This window comes from Equus caballus, chromosome 22, assembly GCF_041296265.1.
Source record: "Equus caballus isolate H_3958 breed thoroughbred chromosome 22, TB-T2T, whole genome shotgun sequence".
NCBI lineage: Eukaryota > Metazoa > Chordata > Mammalia > Perissodactyla > Equidae > Equus > Equus caballus.
The window spans coordinates 49327724-49345850 of NC_091705.1; the positions used below are offsets into that span (position 1 = coordinate 49327724).

General features: G+C 63.7%; 1 protein-coding gene and 1 long non-coding RNA gene across 4 annotated transcripts in view; one reads left to right on the top strand and one right to left on the bottom strand.

The window, feature by feature from the left end:
- LAMA5 (laminin subunit alpha 5) overlaps positions 1 to 3766 on the bottom strand; it is a 51817-nt gene extending 48051 nt beyond the window's left edge. The window contains exon 1 of one of the 2 annotated variants that reach the window (XR_002802991.2): positions 3367 to 3766. Coding sequence is in view for 1 of the 2 variants with exons in the window: in XM_023626870.2 (XP_023482638.2) it covers positions 3367 to 3672 (306 nt within the window). In the remaining variant the exon portion in view is untranslated. The remainder of the gene's footprint in view (positions 1 to 3366) is intronic. The other variant, XM_023626870.2, reaches the window with a different exon arrangement.
- Positions 3767 to 9948: 6182 nt separating this feature from the next.
- Positions 9949 to 17006, top strand: LOC106782451 (uncharacterized). Of its 2 annotated transcripts, XR_011430918.1 has the most exons (5): positions 9949 to 10282; positions 11050 to 11173; positions 13984 to 14076; positions 15247 to 15407; positions 16027 to 17006. It is a non-coding gene; the product is annotated as an uncharacterized lncRNA (long non-coding RNA). The 2 variants fall into 2 exon arrangements; XR_011430919.1 differs by lacking the exon at positions 15247 to 15407 and having other exon boundaries at positions 10021 to 10282; positions 16027 to 16960.
- Positions 17007 to 18127: the final 1121 nt, after the last annotated feature.

Sequence of the window (18127 nt, forward strand, 5' to 3'; positions counted from 1 at the left end):
TGAGATCAGCAGGCAGAACACCCGGGCACCCGGCCAGGGGCCCCCAGGACCCTTGTGCTGGGTGCTCCAGGTCACCCCATCTCAGGCCTTGTTCCCACTTGGGGCCTTTGCACCCTCATCTCTTGTGCTGTCTCAGCTAAGCTGTCACCTCCTCAGCAGGGCCCACAAGCCCCAGACCACCCAAGACGCTGACCTGACAACCTGCCCATGCATCACCCTGCTTTATTTATCCTGCGTGAGACTGGGAACTGTCTGCCTTGTTTGCTGCCCCCCTGGCGGAGGGCTCAGCGGTGGGGGCGCCACACCTGCCTTGCTCTTAACTGCAGTCCCGGAGCCCACCACCCAGGGCCACCATAGGCTGGAGGCAAGGAGGACACCCAGAAAAAGCGGCATGATCTGTGGGCCATACTGCCAAGCTCAAATGGTGACCCCCAAACTGGAACCTGGGGCTCTGGCTGCCTGGTCCTGCGGGAGCTCCTGGCGAGTGACAGAGGCAGGGGCTCAGGGAGGTCACTGAAGTCACCGTGCACGTGGGTGCAGCTCATCAGGGGCCTGGCACAGTGGGGGTGGCCACGAAGCTTCCCAGAGGAGGTGAGCAAGACCATCTGGCTGGGTGGCAGGCCTTCTAGAGAAGGCTGCCCGTGGTCAAGACCCTCCCAGGGCCAGGAGCACCATGGGGATGCTGGGTCAAGGGTTGAGGGAGCCCAGGGAAGTTTCTGCTCAGCCCACCCAGAGAGGCAAGGAGAGGCGATTCTTGTCCCCACGTGGCCACCGTGGGGGCCACTCAGTGACCCAGCCTCTCAGCCTGGCTCTGGCTCGCAGTGGACGGGGCTGGGGAAACCAGGCGCCCTCCACCCCTCCGCTCAGAGGGTCCTGCCAGGAACAGAGCGAGGAAGCAGGGAGCCGTGATAAGGACTTCCCCTCCCAGTGAGTCACCACGGCGCAGCCGAGCCCCCAGCTTCCCTTGCAGAGTCAGGGCCAGCCCCGAGTTCCGCTGATGGCCACCTGGGGCTGTGAGGGCCCGGGGCCCAAGACGCCCTCTGCCTGCTCCCACTGCCCACACAGCTGCCTTGCCCGGGCCCAGCTGGGACGCCCCGGGCCAGCTTCTGTCCATCTCCTCCAGCGGCCCCTGGGAGCTGCGGCCTGCAGCCATGGCCCGTGTCCTCTGTGAGCCGCCCCCTATGCTGGCACGAGACGAGGCTCTTGGGATGGAGAGAAGGGGGGCTTCATCTCCTTGGCATCTCCTCCACCTGTCCGCTCAGCTCCAGACAGGGCCACGGGCCAGGCCAGGGAGAACAGACCTTGGCCTGAGCAGAGGCCGGCACTCCTGCAGGTCCCGGGCCCAGGTGATAAGTGCCAGAGGCCCTCAGAGGGAAGCTCTCGCCTCTCTCCTCTGAAACAGTGAGCTGGGCGAGCAGGTGACCGTGCTCATTCCTGGCCGCTGCCTCGCACACAATGTCCTGGCCACTGCCATTGCCAAGCGGTCACTGTGTTTAGCACAGCTTCCCAGGCTCCTCGAGCCAAGCTCCTAACTTCAGGGGAGGCGGGCCCTCACACCGTGCCCGTTTTCCAGACAAGGAGCCTGAGGCTGCAGGGAAGCCACACAGCACGGAGAGGCAGCAGAGAGGGGTTTGCAGGCCATGGTTCCCAGGCCGCTCCTTTAGCACCACGAGGGGTGATACACGGCCCCTCCCTGCAGGGGTCCAGGCAGCTGCCCCTCCCCAAGGGCCTGGGGTCCTGGGCCAGGCAGCACGGGTGGGCCACAAGGAGGAGTGGTCCGAGGCGTGGAGGTGGTCTGGAGCCTCTTCTGCCCACAGGGCGGAATCCCAACTGAGCAGTGAGGAGGGGTGGCGGGGGCTCAGCCAGGCCCTCGGGGCAGCTTTGGAGACCCCCATTCAGGCTCCTTGCCTCAACCCCGCCCCTTTGACATCAACCGGATGCATCGAACCCAGCCGGTAGCAGGGACCCTGGTTCCCACCCTCACCCCAGCCATAGCCTGGTCTGGCTGTGCACCTTTCCAGGCCTTAATTTCCCCATCTGAAATGCTGGCTGGAGCTCCTGTCTCAGCTGTGCTGGGCTTAGAGGAGGGCCTTCAGGAGAGCCCAGGAGCCCGAGGGACACCTCTGTCCCAGGATGGCTGCTGCACCACGGATCCCTCTCAGCTCTTCCCTCCACTGCACGGCCAAGGAGCCAGGTGGGCAGGCAGTGAAGGGGGCCCAGCTGAGGCTCCTTCATTCTTCACCCACCCCAGCTAACCCAGTCTCCAACTACCCTCCTCCCCTCCCCCAGCTTCTCCTACCAGGAAGGTGGCAAGTCCCTGGAGGAGGCAGCTCAAATTACAGCGGCCTTGGGGCCCCCAGACTCTCCCTAAGGTTTAGCAGGGGTGGGAAGATGGGCCTAGCATGGGGTGTCAGGGAGCACCTGGAGAAGACCTCACCTGCCTACCCCCCCAACCCACAACTGACCCCAGGAGGCCTTGCCCACCAAGGAGCCTCACTGGACCCCAGCCCCCAAACTAAGTCCCACAATCTCAACCGCCAGCTTCCTTGGTCAGGTGTCCATGCGTGAGGCCACCTAACCCACTCCCCGCCTACAGGCTCATGGCTCAGGAGGGCATGCCTGCCAGAGGGTCTTCCGGGACAGAAGCCACATCTCTCCAGGGAGACTGAAGGCCACGGACCCCACCTACTGTGGTGCAGAGACACTGCCCCAGATTGCAGCTCGGTGTGCCCATCCCCAGTTAAAGATCCGCTTTGCCGCCCCCTCCTTGAGGGTCCCACTGAGTCCCTAGACCCTCTTTGCCGCGGGCAGCGAGAGCCTCCTCTGTTTGGCTCCAAACGCGAGGACCCCAGGTTCCTCTCGCCCCATCCCCGTCCCATCCCGACGCCAGCAGGTTCCAGCCTGTCCCGGGGGGAGGCGGAGCGGTCCGCCCCCTCCCCACAGGCAGCAGGCGGCGGAGGCCAAGCCCCGCCCTTGCCGGGATCCCGGGACTTGGAGCCGCCAGGGATTGGGCACCCGCCCCCCTCCCGCCCCCCTCCCGCCCCGCCACCGCCGCCGAACTCGACCGGCGCCCGGCCGCCCCCGGGTCCATGCCGGGGATGCCGCGTCCCGCCTTCCCGCAGAGACGCGCAGGTATCTGTCCGAGCCAGAGTAGCCAAGTTGGGGTCCCTTCCTCCCCCAAAATGCGGAACCCGGGCGCGCGGAGCTCCGGCCCGCACCTGGGCTTTCCCGGCCCGTGGCGCTCCCCGCCGAGTCGGGCTGGGGTCCCTGAGTCCGAGCTCGATCCGTCCCCGGCGCCGGCGTCCTCGGGAGTGTCCCCCCTACCCCCCCAGCCCGGCGGCGACCCTGCCCCCGGCCCGCGCTCACCTGGATGGTCTGGTTGGGATCCCCGCCGGCCACGGGGCCCCCCACCAGCTTGCAGTAGAGGTCCTCGGTGGGGCGCGGGACCCCGCGCGCCGGGGCCTCCTCGCCGCAGGTGGCCGAGGCGGCGATGCGGGCGCCCTCGGCCAGGTTGAAGTAGGGCGGGTGCAGGCTGAAGCCGTCGCCCGCCGTCTCCTGCGCCCGCGCCGCGCCCAGCAGCGCCAGCCCGGCCAGCAGCAGCCGCGCGGGGCCCCGGGGGCCGCCCGCGCACCGTGCGCTCCCCGCGAAGTGCCGCGCGCCCGGCTTCGCCATCGTCCAGCTCGGGCCGCGCTCCCGGCGCTCCAGGGACGGCAGGCGCGGCGGGAGCCCGGCGGGTGTGCTGCTCGGCGGCGGCCCGGCTCGCTCCGCCCGCGAACGTCAGGCCCCGCCCCGGCCCGCCCGGGCGCCCGAGCCCCGCGCCCCGGGGAGGGCAGGGGGGAGGGCGGGGGAAGGGCGGCCGGCGGCCTTAACCCTTCGGACCCCGGCTCGGCCGGCCTCCCGGAAGGGGCACCTGCTGGCCCTGGGCCAGGCCGTGGGAACGCGGCGCCGCCAGGCGCCCCATGGCGTGGCTCCTAGTCCCGGGGGCACCGTCGCGCCTCCCGGAGCCCCTGGCCCCTGGCGCCCCGGGCCAGTTCTTCCCAAACGGCTCCGCTCTTTGTTTCCCTAACTTCGGGCACCTCTCGGCGGCCGAGCGCCCCCGGCGGCTCGGGCGCAGGCGCAGCGGCCAAAGTCGGGCACGCTCGCCCCGGGTCCAACCCAGGCATCTTTCCCATCAACCGGCCAGCCCGTGCCTCCTCGCAATCCCAGGAGCAGATCGGCGTCCCCAACGACCGCTGCTGGGGATCCTGGACACTTGGGTCCCCCGGGCTTGAGGGAGTTACCTCTGGAGACCCAGCGCAGCCTCACCCTGTCTCCCCTGCCGGTTTTGGGTTTTTCTCACCTCATATTGCCCCTCATCTGCCCCATCCCACAGATGTGCCAGAAAGTACACTCTGCCAACAGTGAGTGGGTGGTCGTGGGTGGGGGCCCTGGAGGGAATCAGACCAGCAGAGGGACAGGGAGACCCCGACTGGGGACCCCAGGCTTCCCTGGGGCAACCGGGCATGTCAACCCCTCCTAGCTCCTGCCTGCCCATGTTTGGTTTAAAAATCCTGTAAAATAGGGAAACCCATCAGGAGGGACTGGCTCCCGGTGCCCACTCATGGGGCTCTGTATGGCAAGGGGAGGGTGCTCACAGCCCCATGGGTGCCAGGAGGATTGGTGTGACAGAGGAGGTCAGCTGGGGGTGGGGGGTGGCAGGTGTGAGCCTGCCCCAGTGCCAGGGGCTGCCCCGCTTTGGGCACTATGGTCCAGCAACTTCATCTGCCGCGGAAACCCTCCCGCTCAGGTCCCCTCCCCGGTGCAGCGCAGGGACTCGAGGCCACCGGGAAATAGGACAGGACCTAGAGGCCTGAGCTCAGGGTTGTGTCCCAGCTGTTTCTGCATTTGGGTGGCTGTGGCCACTGGGCCTCCTCCCTCCCGCTCCTGGCCCACATCAGCCTCCAGGGAAGCCCTGAAGCACTGGGGGTGGGGCCGCAGCTGCCGGGCTGGCAGATCCCTCATTGTCTGAGCCAGGCCAGCCGGGGTGTCTGTCCCACGTGGGACCCCCTGGACAGTCCTGGGGTGCCGAGTTAAGTGCGTGGAGCCACAGCCAGCTGGTCCTGGCCGGGGTCCTTCACCAGCAGCTGTTCCCAGAAGGTTTCACGACAGTCCACATCTTCCAGGCTGCCCCTGGCCTCCTGCAAATCCTGGATCCCAAGGGGCTGGGCGGCCCCTTCTCTTCGGGTTGGGAAATAAGCAGGGGGGATGACCCTTCCTTCCCTCCTCCCCAGTTCTGTAACTTCACTTAGTTCTTCCACCTGGGGAGGGTGAGAAGAGGCGTTCCCTCTGCAGGAGATCTGAGTGGGGGAGGGGCCAGCCCAGAGGGTGGGCGGGAACCAGGACGATCCTGAGAACCAGTGCAGACAGGCGAGCTGCCGAGTTAATTTATGAGCCCTTGCTAGGGACAGCTGGAGAGCCGCCTGTGGGCAGTAGCAGGGCTCCCAGGTGGGAGATCTGACCTGCCCTGCCCCGCCCTCCCTCCTGCCCAGAGGTCCCCACATCACACACATCACAGGGCTGCACGCTGGCCCCTGGCAGCCTAGGGGCAGGGGACCGGGAACCTGCCCACCACCCCAAAGTTCTGCTTCCGGATATCCCTGGAGGGGCCCACAGGCAGAGGTCGGGGGAGCCCTCAGAGCCCCCTAGCGGCCAGGCCTCTGCTGACCGAGGGCACAGAGCAGGCGAGTGGGGAGGGGCGGCTCTCCAAGAATGCGCTGAGTCAGCCGAAGCACCCAGTACAGGGAGGGTTAATCCGGGCTAGCTGCTTCCCGGCAGACAGCTGCCCCAGGACAGGACAACTGGTGGCCAGGAGGGGGCAGGGCGAAGTGGGCAGAGGAGAATGTGGTGAAAGGAGCTGGGTGAGGTGCCCACTGACCCTACCCTGTGCCGGCTCGGGCTGGGGCAGGAGCTGGGGCAGCAGGGAGGATGGAGGGCTTGTCCCAGCCAGGCAACACACAGGCCTCTTGAGGGGCTCCAGGGGAGAGGGGCAGGGCAGGGGAGGGAGGCCCGTCTCTGCCCCCTCCACTCCTGCTGCCCATGCCATATAGCCAGCAAGTCATCCCCAATCAGACTGGCAAGTGTGTCTCCCAAGGCCACCCAGCCACCTTTCCTACTTACAAATGGGGAAACTGAGGCCAAAAGGTCCCGGGGTCAGTCGAGCACACAGTTAGCAAGGGGGAGGGGGCTGGTCAGTCATTCACTTCCTCCCCCACATTCACTGGGCACCAGTCCCTAATGCTGTGCCCCCTTTCTGGTTTGTCAGGCCACCCCAGGTTCTGTCCTGAATCCACAGGGGAGGGACACCCAGTCCTGGGCGGTGCCCATGGAAGGAGTCAGCTCCCTGAGGGAGGGACCTATCCTCGGTCCTACCAGACTCTGCCCAGCCCCCACAGGACGACCCCAGATCCAGAGCCCGTCTTCACCCAGCCGCAGGCAATGGGAGCTCTGGGACCTGGGAGATCGCAGACAGTGGGCAGCCGGAGCCGGGGAGGGGTGTTCCTGGCCCTGGTCAGGAGGCCGGCAGACTCCCCCTCAGCCCTGGGACGTGGCCCTTAGCACAGCCCTCCCCCCCTCCAGCATTCTCAGGAGCCCCCGCTCAGCCCATCCGTGGGGCAGCTGTGGGGACCAACAGGCCAGGCCCCGGGCGCACCTGCCTCAGCCGGAGCCTGCCTCTCTGGGAAGCAGCTGCACGGGGCGCCCACTGGCTCCACACTCGGGCCTCGTCATCGCGGTCACAATCAGTAACAGATGATTGTGCTGGACGTCCTGTCCCCAGAGCCCAGCTCTCCTGCTGAGCCCTGCACCCTTGGGAGAAGCTGCACATTGGGGCAGGAGCCGTGCAGCCTGTGTGAGGAGGAGGGGCCCTGCTGCTCCAGTCGGGCGGGCGGAGAGGCGCGTGGCTTTGGGCTCCGTTACAGAGAATGTTTGTTTCGGCAGGAAGAGGGTTTGGGGAGAGGCTGGCACGGTGGGTTGGAATAGTGGAGGCCACATTCCCTTCCTCGGGGCTGCCCTGATGCCCTTCCAGGGAACCCAGCTGGCGAGAACGTCTACCCTGGCCGTGGGGCAGAGGGGTCGGGAGCAGGCGGCAGGCCTGATTCTGGTGGCCGCTGTCAGCCACGGTGGAGCCCAGTTTTGTGGGAGGAAGATGCAGACCAGCTGGGCGCCCTGAGGACTCACAGCTGGGAGAAGGCGTCACTGGGAGGTGGTGAGCCCAGCAGGACAGGGGAGAGGTCCTGGCCTCTCTTGTCACTGCTTGGAGTACCTGAGAGCTTGGGGGGCTGGAGACCAGTGGGCAGAGGACAGCCGTCAAGGAATGGGGGCCCAGGGCCCGAGGACTGGCAGGGGACCCAGAGCAGCAGCTGGACCCCTCCCCTAGGCCAGGAGTACCTCTTTCTGCTTCCTCCAACCCCCAAGGGCTGTGGGCTACTACCCTCAGAAGGATGGGGCCAGGGGAGAGTCCCGGCATCTCTGGCTGGAGGAGAGTCTGGGGACAGGCCCCTTGTTGTTGCTCTGAAAGGAGTGGTCCCTTCTTCTCCACGCCTGTGGCTCCAGCTGGACCACCACTGGGCTCTTCCCGGCCTCCAGGACACATGGCTCTGGGAAACTTCTGAGGCCGCCAGACTCTGCATTGACCCCAACCAGCAACAGATGGTTTGACCCACGCACTGCCCAGCCAAGCACCTCCTCTGGGAGCCTTCTGAGCCTGGAGTTGCAGGAGGGTCCCCATCTGGCTGCTGTATGCCCAGCTCAACGGCTGTGCCTACCACACTCCTGACCATCGGGTGGCCTGATGGGGGGTGGTCCACACACCAAAGAGGGTGCAGACAGGCTTAGGTGTGCCCAGGTGCCAGGAGACCTGGGCAGGCCAGCCCCTCAGGTCCTGGGCTCTCCCCAGAGGTCTCCCCCACTTGGCTTGCCTTCTTCACAACTAATGCCCTGGACAGGCAGGCCTGGCCCTATGAAAAACACATGAACCCAGGATGCTCAGAAATGTGGGACTCCGGGGCTAGCCTGCTGGCGTAGTGGTTAAGTTTGTGCACTCCGCTTCAGTGGACCGAGGTTCACAGGTTCGGATCCCAGGTGTGGACCTACATATCACTCATCAAGCCGTGCTGTCGCGGTGTCCCACATACAAAACTAGAGGAAGATTGGCACAGATGTTAGCTCAAGGTCAATCATCCTTACCAAAAAACCAAAACCAAAAACAAAAAAAACAGGGCTTCGTCATGCTGCAAGGGGTGGTCAGCGTGACGTCAATGGGTGCAGCATCTCCAGCTGAGTGTAGGGGGGCCTCCTCCGCAGGCTGACATTGGGACACCTGGCTTTGTGAAGTGCACCATGAGCTGGAAGGAATCGGAAGGGTCACCATTGTCAGAGGCTGTCCCTTGTGGGCAAGAACCCTTATGATAACAGCTCTAGGTGCCGAGTGCCTGCTGGGTGCTGGGTGCTGGGCCCTGGGCCAGCACACGAGCCTCAGACAGGGGTTCTGCTTGTCTTGGGATAAAAGCCAGACCCCTCACTGCAGCCTGGCAGGCCCTGCGGAGCCAGGCGCCTCCAGCTGTGCCATCTGTCTGGTCAGTCCATGCCCAGCAGGTCCTGCAGCCTTCCCCTCTCTCTCACTCGGGACTTCGGCCTTGTTGCTTCAACCCTGGACACAATAGAGTCCCTGCCCCTCTGTCTGACCACCTCCCTCCCGCCCCGGGAGGGCCCCCCAGCCACCACCCCAGAGAACCAGCAGGTGTTCCCCTGTCTGATTTCATTTTGTTAAATTAAATCCGAGCTGTGTCCTGCCTGGCCGCCCTGCCGTGTCTCCAGGCCTGGCAAAAAGTGGGTGCCCAGAGTGTGCCTGCTGCATGAAGGAATGGCCTCTCCATGTACCTCCGCGAGCCCAGCCAGGCTGTGACTTTGGGGGCATTCAGAGGAAGCCCAAGGTTCCCAGGAAGAACTCGTCATTGCTGTGCCCCAGTGGCCCGTTCCTGTCCCCTCCTGCACCCTGTCCGGCCTGGGTCCTGTGAGCGGAAGGAGGGGCTCGCCTGGGAGAAGCAGCCCCTGCTGTGGGGAGTGAAGGGAGGGGCTGCTGTCCGGTCCAGCCCAGGTATCTGCATCCTTGAAAGACATCGTCCCCCCCCCCGGCTCACTTGAGGCCCCTCCCTGGACCCAGCCTTTGGCCTGAGGACAAGATTCTGCAATGAATGGCCAGCCCCAGCCTCAGAGGAGGGACTGGACAGGGCAGAGACCCTGGGAACTGGGGAGGGGCCGGGACCTCCCTGGAGATCCAGCCATCTCCAGCGTCATCATCATTGTCATCGTCATAGTGTGGGAGAGCAGAGGATGGGGCTGCTCCAGTAATGAGGTTCCTCTTAGGACCCCAGCCCCAGATACCTCCCTCCAGAGGGGGCCCCATTAGGGCCCCCCCAGCACCTTGCTGGGTGTGAAGTTGGGGATCTAGAGCTCCTGATCCCATATCTGTGGGGAGCACATGGGATGTCCTCAGAAGGAGGTGACGACCAAGTTGATGTGTCCACCGCACCTCACGGTCACCCTAGGTGCTGGCATCTCTGTAGGGTCATTCTTTATCCTATTTGACCTTTGCCTGCCGGGGCTCCCCCACCCCCATCCTCACCACCTCCCGGCTCCATGCCCCAGACTGGGCAGCCCTGGGGGAAACAGGTGAGAGGTAGGGGCTCCCCAGCACAAAGGGAGGGACCCCAGCCCCAGCCCTGGGGTTCTGGCTTGCCCCTGCCCTCCCCCCTCCAGGACGAGGCTCCAGCAGGCCCCTTCCCCCTCTCCGTCCTTGGGGGCCTGGCCAAGCTCTGGTTCCCATGGGGGCGGGGCAGGGGTGAGGGCTCTGCAGCTTCTCCAAGAGGTGCCCACAGACGGCCTTATATGGCCAGGAGGCCTCGCAGCCGAGGAGGAATCTGATCCCCTGGGCAGGGACCCGGGGCTGTGCCCTGGGCAGGGCCAGAGCTGCCGTGAGCTGACAGCCTCCCATGGCCCCTAAACCCCAGCCTTCTGGGCCCACGGTCCCTTAAAGGGAGCCAGCTTAGCTAGCCCCCCTTGGCAACTTTGGGACATGTGGCTGGGGACCCTGTGACGAAGGGATTCACCTGCCATTCCCCACGGGTCCCCTCACCGCAGTGGGATGGGCAGGCCCCCTGAACCCTGCTGGGTCTGCCTCGGGGGAAGAGCAGCCGTTTGAGGTCAGCCTTCCCCTCCCAGCACCACATGGACAGACACTCATCAGGTGTGGCCCTCTCCCTGCCCAGACGGGCCGAGTCCCACAGCCCTGCCCTGTGCCTTGACCAGCAAGACCACTGGCCCTCAGCAAGTCGCCTCCCCTCCTGGGCCAGCTCGGCCCCCACCTTGGAGCAGCACCCGGTCCCCAAGCCAGGCCTGGGGGTGTGACCTGGCCCTGGGCTCTTACTGGGTCTTGACCCCCCAGCCCCCGCCTCACCCTCCTAAGCTATCATGGCCCCACTGCTCTCTCTTCTGACTCCCTCCCTCTTTGGGTTTCTCATTTTCTGAATGTTCCCTCTCTGTGTGTGTTTCTCTTTGTCTCTATCCCTTTGTCTCTCACTGTCTCTCTGTCTCTTTGTCTATCTGTCTCTCTGCATCTCTATCTCTGTCTCCCCCCCACCGCAGCCCTAGGTCTGCCAAGCTCAGCTACTAGGGCAGCCTGAGCCCTCCCGCCCCCACGTCCGGCTTCAGAGTGCCACTATCTTTGGGGGCCTGTGGAGAAGGGATTTGTTTCTGACAAGGGGCAGCAGTGGTGGTGACAGGGCCACTTCCTGCCCGCCTGCCTGGGAAGCTCTAGCTGCAGGGTCTGGGTGGCCCTTGCAGGCTGGCTGGGGATAGGCCGGCTGGCAAGGACGCAGCTCCCCTGGGGCCCCTGAGCTGACAGACCCTCAGCCCTGTGGTCACCACATGCCCTGGGACACAGTGGTATCCACCTCATCCAGGGGCAAGGAAGTGCCGTATCCCACCCTCACGTGCAAGCCCACCTTCCGGCAGGTTGGGGCGCCCTGGGCCGAGGGCAGAGGAAGACAAGAGGTGACAGACCCACTATGCGCTTGGGCACAGCCACTCCTCAAGCCAGCTATGAGAGGCGGGGACTCCTGTCACTCCCACTGTCCAGGTGAGTAGACTGAGGGGAGACACACAGCGACTGTGCCGCCCTCTGTGCCTACCCTGAACGCCAGGTTCCACGTGCTCAGCCCGCATGTCCCAAGGACGCTGTGGGGGCTCCTGGCCCTGCCACGTGTCTGCGCTTTGCAGGTGGGCTCTCACATGACTTCAGGGAATCATTGTTCCCGTTTCACAGAGGGGAAACTGAGGCTCGGGGAGGTGCTGTGACCCAGGAAGGGGCCAGTGAGGCGCGTGCCTGCAGCGTTGACAACTGTCTGTCCAGGACGTGCTCTGAAGGGGATGCAGTGGGAGGGCGAGGGCTGCCAGGCTGACCGGACCCTAGTCCGTCCCACTGTGGTTCAGACCAGCATGTCCTCTGGGCTGGCAGGAGCTGCCGCCTCTCCCCCAGCACCGAGCAGGAAGGGACTGGGCAGGGTGTGCGGGGAGCCCTGGTCCAGACGAGGCCCAGGGCCCGAGCCCCCCTGCCCTGTGGCCCCTGGCTGTGACAAGGGGGCCCTCCTCTGCCGCACGGCCTGTTGTCTCAGGTGGTTTTCACAGACAAGTCACCGTGTGGCCCCTGCTGGAAACCCTTCAGCCCTTCCCTCTACCGGGAAGCTCTGGCTCTCCCGCAGCCTCCAAGGCCCTCGGCCTGCCCCTGCCTCACGGCCCCGCCTCGAGCCGCCCCTCGGAGCCCCCAGGGCTCCAGCCTCACTGGCCTCCTTACAAAACGCTAAGAGCCGCCTGCGCAGCCCCACTGGGCCTTTGCACAAGCCACACCTCCCACCAAGAATGCTTCTCCTACCCGCTTGCAGCCTGCCCTTCCCATCCCAGCTCCAGGGGCTCCCTAGGCCCCCAGTCTGCTGTATATTCTTCCTCCATTTATTCAACAGCTATTTAAAAATTTTATTTATTTCATTTACTTTTATTATTTTATTATTTATTTTGCATCCAGAGCCCTGTGCTGAGCAGGTGCTGGATGATAGTGGCTGGATGCCGGGACACCTGTGCCCCATCACCTTCACACTGGCCTGGAGGCCCCGTGGGAGGCGGGGGCGTAGGCCAAGGGAGTGGGGGCTCGGCGCCCGACCGGGTGCTCCTCTCATGTGGCCTGAGGTCCCTGGTGCAGTCCTTGCCCTGCAGTCACTGAGCAGAAGAAAAACACCAGACACTAACAAGTGGGCGAGGCTGCGGGGAAGTTGGGGCCTCCTGTGCTCCTAGTGGGGTGCAAATGGCAGAGTCATGTGGACGCCAGCATGACGCTTCCTCAAAGATTAAACAGAGTCACCATGTGACCAGTACTTCCACTCCTGCGAACATGCCCAAGAGAGATGTAAACACATGCCCACACACGAAACCTTCCACACGAGCATTCCTGGCAGCACTATTCAGAACACCCAAAGGTGTAGACAGCCCCCTGTCATCGGTGGGTGAGTGGGCGGGTGAGTGTGGTGGGTCCAGCCACATAGTGGAATATTAGTTAGCCATAAACAGGCCCGGGTCTGGATTCGAGCCTTGGGGGGCGGCCCCCTTAAGGAGGCTGCCCAGGGACCAGGAGCGGGCAGCATGGGGTGCGCCTCAGTTACTGGCCCTGGGTGTTGTGAGGGAGGCTCAGCTGGGCCCAGAGCGACGTTGGCAGGGTCGTGGACACAGAGCGGGGCCACGGAGGCTCAGCTTAGGTGGGCGTGGGTGCCTGCCGGGCATCAGGTGGAGACGGTGGAGGCAGGGTTAGCTCAGGGCGCTGTGGACCACCCACCCAGCCCCCTGACACCGCCAGCTGGTCCCGTGCTTCGGGTGACTGGGAGGCATGGGCTGCAGTAAACCCAAGATACCCAACCCTAAACAGGAGACTGACTCAGCCTGGAGCCAAGAGCCACAGGGCCCTGACTGCGGAGAGGAAGACGGCGGGCCTCTCCCGCCCTGTCTTCATCACCATGTGGGTCAGCCTGCAGGCCTGCCCCTCTGAGCCCTGGCTGTGAAATCCACCCGGGCACGGGCCTCATCCCTGCCCGTCCCACAGGTGCCTGATTGGGGCCTTCCCCAGGGTCACCATTGCTTCAGATGCAAGTGACATCCCAGCCCCTCCCATCCTGTCGCCCCAATTTCTAAAAGGAGGGCTCAGGAGTACCAAAAAGCAGAGGGGAAGGCCTGTGGGGATTCCACCCCCGCGCCCCGCTGGGCCCCTCTCCTGCTGGGCCCGGAAGCCTCCAGCTCATCTGGTTGTCTGGGAAGTGAGGGGTGGGCCGCCCTGCAGGATGAGGTAGGGGTGGTGGGTGGGCTCAGCTCCAGGCCTCTGTGTGCCTCAAGCTTCAACACGTCCAAAACACTAGTCCTGCAGCTGTTCTGCGGAGACCATTGCTGGGGGCTGTTAACCCAGAGACTGGGGAGCCTCCCGCCAGGCCACTGTTGGCAGCATCTACCGGGAGCACAGTCTCCTTCTCCAAAGGGGTCTGGGGGTCTGTACCTGGTCCCCTCCAGGTCTCCCGCTCAGATCCTGGGGAGTGGTAGAGAGGGAGGCGAGACTGGGAGTTGAGAGCTGCCTCCGCTCCCACCTCCATCCATCCCTGGCTTGCTGTGTGACCTCAGGTCAGGGCCACAACCTGCCTGGATCCCTGAGCAAATGGCTGATTGTGTTCCCTGCCTTGTCTCCACTATCTGACCTGGACCCTTTGGCCCCAGCCGCTCTGCGCCGCCATGCCACCCTGTGCCACACACCCAGGGGGTCATTGGAGGGCTGCCGTTTCTGGTGCCCTGGTGCCTGGTGCTGGGCAAGCGCCTAAGCTGCTTTGCCTAATGTGATGCTCAAGAAACCCCATTTTACAGATGGGGAGACCGAGGATCAGAGGGGCTGTGTGTGACTCTGCGTTTCCTGGCTCTATGACCACGAGGCACTGGGGATACCGCCCACGCCGGCTGGTGAGTCCTGACTGCCTCTGCAAGGTGCTCAGAAGGGTTGCTCCTGGCTGGATGTGCGCCCACATGCTCTCTAGCAAAGCCGACCCGAGCGTCCTCAGCAAGGCCCCATGGCCCAGCCCCAGGGAGCCAATCGGGACAGAGCCTGCACAGAGGTTATCTGGGTCCCGCAGGAGGCTGGCGCAGACTGCCTTCCGGGCCTCCCCTATCTCCAGCAGGAATGCACCGAGCCCCCCACCCCCTGCCCACCCAGGGGGAGGAATGTGGCAGAGGCTGCTGGGAGCTGGGAGTCTGGGAGGAGGAGCGAGTCGGGAGGCCTCTGCCTTCTGGAATTCCCCAGGCCTGGCACCAGATCCCTGCCTGCCTCTCCCTGCCCCCCCAGGGCCTGGCGCTCTCCACCTCCTCTCCTAGGGCTGCAGGGGCACTGGATGACTGGGGTGAGGGATGGCACCTCTCAGGGCTAGTTACTGCATGACAATGTCCCCTCCTCGGAGAGGCCTTCCCTGACCACCCAACCTACACAGCCCCTTCAGCTGGGCCATTGCCCTTCAGAACTCTAGACCAGGCACCGTTGGCATTTGGGGCTGGATGTCTCCCCGCGGGGCTCTCCTGGGCACTGTGGGGGTGTTGAGCAGCATCCCTGGCCTCCACTCATCAGCAGCCAGTAGCACCCTCCCCTCCCCCAGTTGTGACAGCCCGGCATCACTGCGTGCCCCGGGGGGAACCGCCCCTGCGTGAGACCCATTGCCCTAGAGCCTCCTGAGATGAGATGCTCATTGTCCTCTTCCCAGGCCGTAAGCTCCCTGGGGACAGGGGCCATCTGTCTGGCACACTGCAGGTCCCAGTGCCCACTCTGGGGCCCAGGAGAGCCTCTGGCCCCACACAGCACCTGCCCACAGCCACCTGCATGAGGTCATAGCAGGCGGAGGGGCGCTGGCACCTCCTGGCCAGGCCATGCTGGACATCCCAGGTTTCAGAGTGCCAGAGCGCCTGCAGAGCCTGCCGGGGAGGGGAAAAGCTGCCCAGAGCTGAGAGGAGCTTGAGGGCTGGGCCAGGCTGAGCGAGACAAGCCCAGCCAGGCCCACTCACCTGGGGCAGGAATTTGGATTCCATCACTTTCCACCTAGGCTTTCACGGCCAAACAAACCTTTGCCTCCGGGCATGTTTCTGCAGCTGCTGACACGCCCAGGTGGCCTCGTTCTCAGACAGCCAGGTGGGGCCCAGAGAGCAGGCCCTGCTACCGCCCAAGAGTCCTGGTCCATCCCAGGCCCCCAGCTGGGCATCACCAGGGCACAGACGGCAGATGAGGGACCCGCAGACTGCTGCTTCCGCAGGTGCCTGTGTCTGAAATCCCACCTTTAACCCTCCTCAGGCTCAGCACCGGGGGCTCCTCTCCTCCAGCACAAAGGCCCCGTCCTGGCCGTGCTGTGTCTCACCCCTCCACCCCTGGCGCCCTAGTTCCGTGACTCTGGGGGAGGGACTTTTTCTCCCTCGGCCTTGGTTTCCTGCTCTGTAAAATGGGCTCATAACTGTACCTCCTCACAGTGCTGCTATGGGGTCTCTGTAGGGCCTCAGCCAGGCTCCAGGCTGGTGGTCACGACCCTCCTGGGGAGGCTGTGGCTCTCAGGCTCAGTTCACAGGCAGGAAGAGCGAGCCGGCTGAAGAAGCGCCAAGCTGGGACCTCTGTGGCTCCTTGCTCATGGCTGTGCGGCTGGCCCTGGGGATGCCGGTTCCTGTGGAGATCTGTGTTGGGGGGCTCCATCACGGTGCCAGTGGCTGCTTGCTGACCCACACATGCTGCCCATTCCTCCAAGGGCAGGAAGAGCCGGGGTCTGAGAACCGGTCCAAGGTCTCCTCCCAGACAGACAGGCAGACAGATGGACCGTCAGCCTTGTTTCCACTGGGAAGAAAAGCAGCCGAGGGGTGGGTGTAAGAGCGGTCTTTTCTCCCCAGGTGGTCTGCCCGCCCCAGGTGTGGACTCCATGTGCCTTTCTTACAAGGCTCCTCGCTGACCCTCGTCTGCTGAACCCTCACCTCCTCCCAAGGAGTCAGGGAGACTGGTGTGAACCTCCTGATGGGGAAACTGAGGCTCTGAGAGGCAAAGGGTCAGGGAGTGGAGGGTGTGCTGGAAAACAGGCCTGTCTCGTTTCCAGGTCCTTGCCTTAATACCGTGTTGTCCTACCTGGAGATGGAGGGGCCTGGGGTCAGAGGGCAGCTTGGGGACCTGGCCCTGGGGGTGGAGGGGCCTGCTGCCTGTGCTCTGCAGCCCTCGCCCTTTGAGCCTGGACGGCACCCGGTTTGGCTGGAATGTGCTGGCCTCTGGCCAGCATGGCAAGCTCTCGATGTGTCCGCTAGGACACACCAGCTGGATGCTGTGTGCGCCTGGAATGGAAGTGCCTCCTTTCCTGTCACTTGGCTTGGTCTTCTGTAGCCATTCCCCACGGGAGGGGTGGGGCCAGAAGAGGGGACGTTCTTAGGTTTCTGACCTCTTGGTGTTTCTCTGCCGGTATGGCCGGGCGGAGGAGTCACTGTCACTCGGCCCTCCAGGTGGACTCGGTGCACAGGCCAGGCCCTGAGTGCCTGGTTCAGGCCCCTGCCCCGGCTCCAGGGCACCTTCGCCTGTTACCTGGGAAGGGGTCTGCAGGAGCCTACTGGGAGCCAGCTGGGAAGGGGCCTGGCCCACCTGGATTCTGTCCAGGGCAGCGTGGTCAGCAGGAGCCTGCCCGCCTGGGTGAAGACAGACGTAAAATCCAGGGGGTGGAACACTTAGGGCTTGTGCTCTTATCACGTGTGGGTTAGATCTCAAGGAAAAAAATCTAACAAAATAAAATAAAGTAAAATATCTGATAAAGTAAAATAAGATGAAATAAAGTGAAATAAATAAAAATAGTAAAGTAATACGAAATAAAGTAAAATAAAATGAAATAAACACAATGGCACGGGATGCTGGCCCTGCGCCCCCAGGCTCCCCCAGGCTCCCTGGGGCTACCACAGCCTGTGAGCAATGAGGCCAAAGGACCCACGCTCCGCTCAGTTAGGCCTGACCTACATGTCGGGGCTGCATGCCTGCCGTGACCTCCCTTGATCCTCGCTGAGACCGAGGAGGGCCAGTGACTGCCACTGTCCCTCTGAGACTGGAGGGTGATCCCGAGTCACGCTGGGAGCTGGTGGCCAGGACCTGCTCGGTGGCTCCCTGAAGCCTGCGAGCTCCCCCCACCCACAAACTCCTCTGAGGCAAGGATTCTGTCATGAGCCAGGACATCTCCCAAGAATGAAAGGCCAGCAAGAGAGGCCGTGGCCACAGCTTCTGGCCAGGTCTGCCTCGGGAGAAGGCCTGTCCCTTGGCCCTGACCTGCAGCTCACCCCAGGACCCCGCCCAGGCTCGGAAGGAGGGTTTCCTGGTTCGAGGCTGGTTCCCTTTCATACACAATACATTTCAGGCTGGTCTGGCCCAGAAACAGCTGCTCTGGGAGGAAGGGGTGGCTCCCTGAAGGCCACACTGTACCAGCCCAGGAATCAAATCTAGCCACGTGACCTGGGCCACAACATAATAACAACGATAATGACGGTGATAATGGCGATGATGATGATGGTGGTGGGGATGATAACGAAGGTGATGATGATGATGGTGATGAAGGTGATGATGGTGTAATGATGATGAAGATGACGATGGTTTGAGTGAAGGTGATGATGGTGGTGGTGGAGATGATGATGATGGTGATGGTGGAGATGATGGTGGTGGTGATGGTGGAGATGATGATGGTGATGGTGGAGATGATGATGATGGTGATGGTGGAGATGATGATGATGATGATGGTGGAGATGATGATGGTGGTGATGGTGGAGATGATGATGGTGGTGATGGTGGAGATGATGATGGTGGTGATGGAGATAATGACAGTGATGGTGATGACGATGACAAAAGTGATAATGATAAGGACGGGGGTGTAAGGATGATGAAGTTGAAGGTGATGGTGATGGTGGTGGTGGTGGTGAGCACTGGCATGCTGAGGGCCCCCTGAGTGCCACACCCACTCTGAGCACTACATATGTT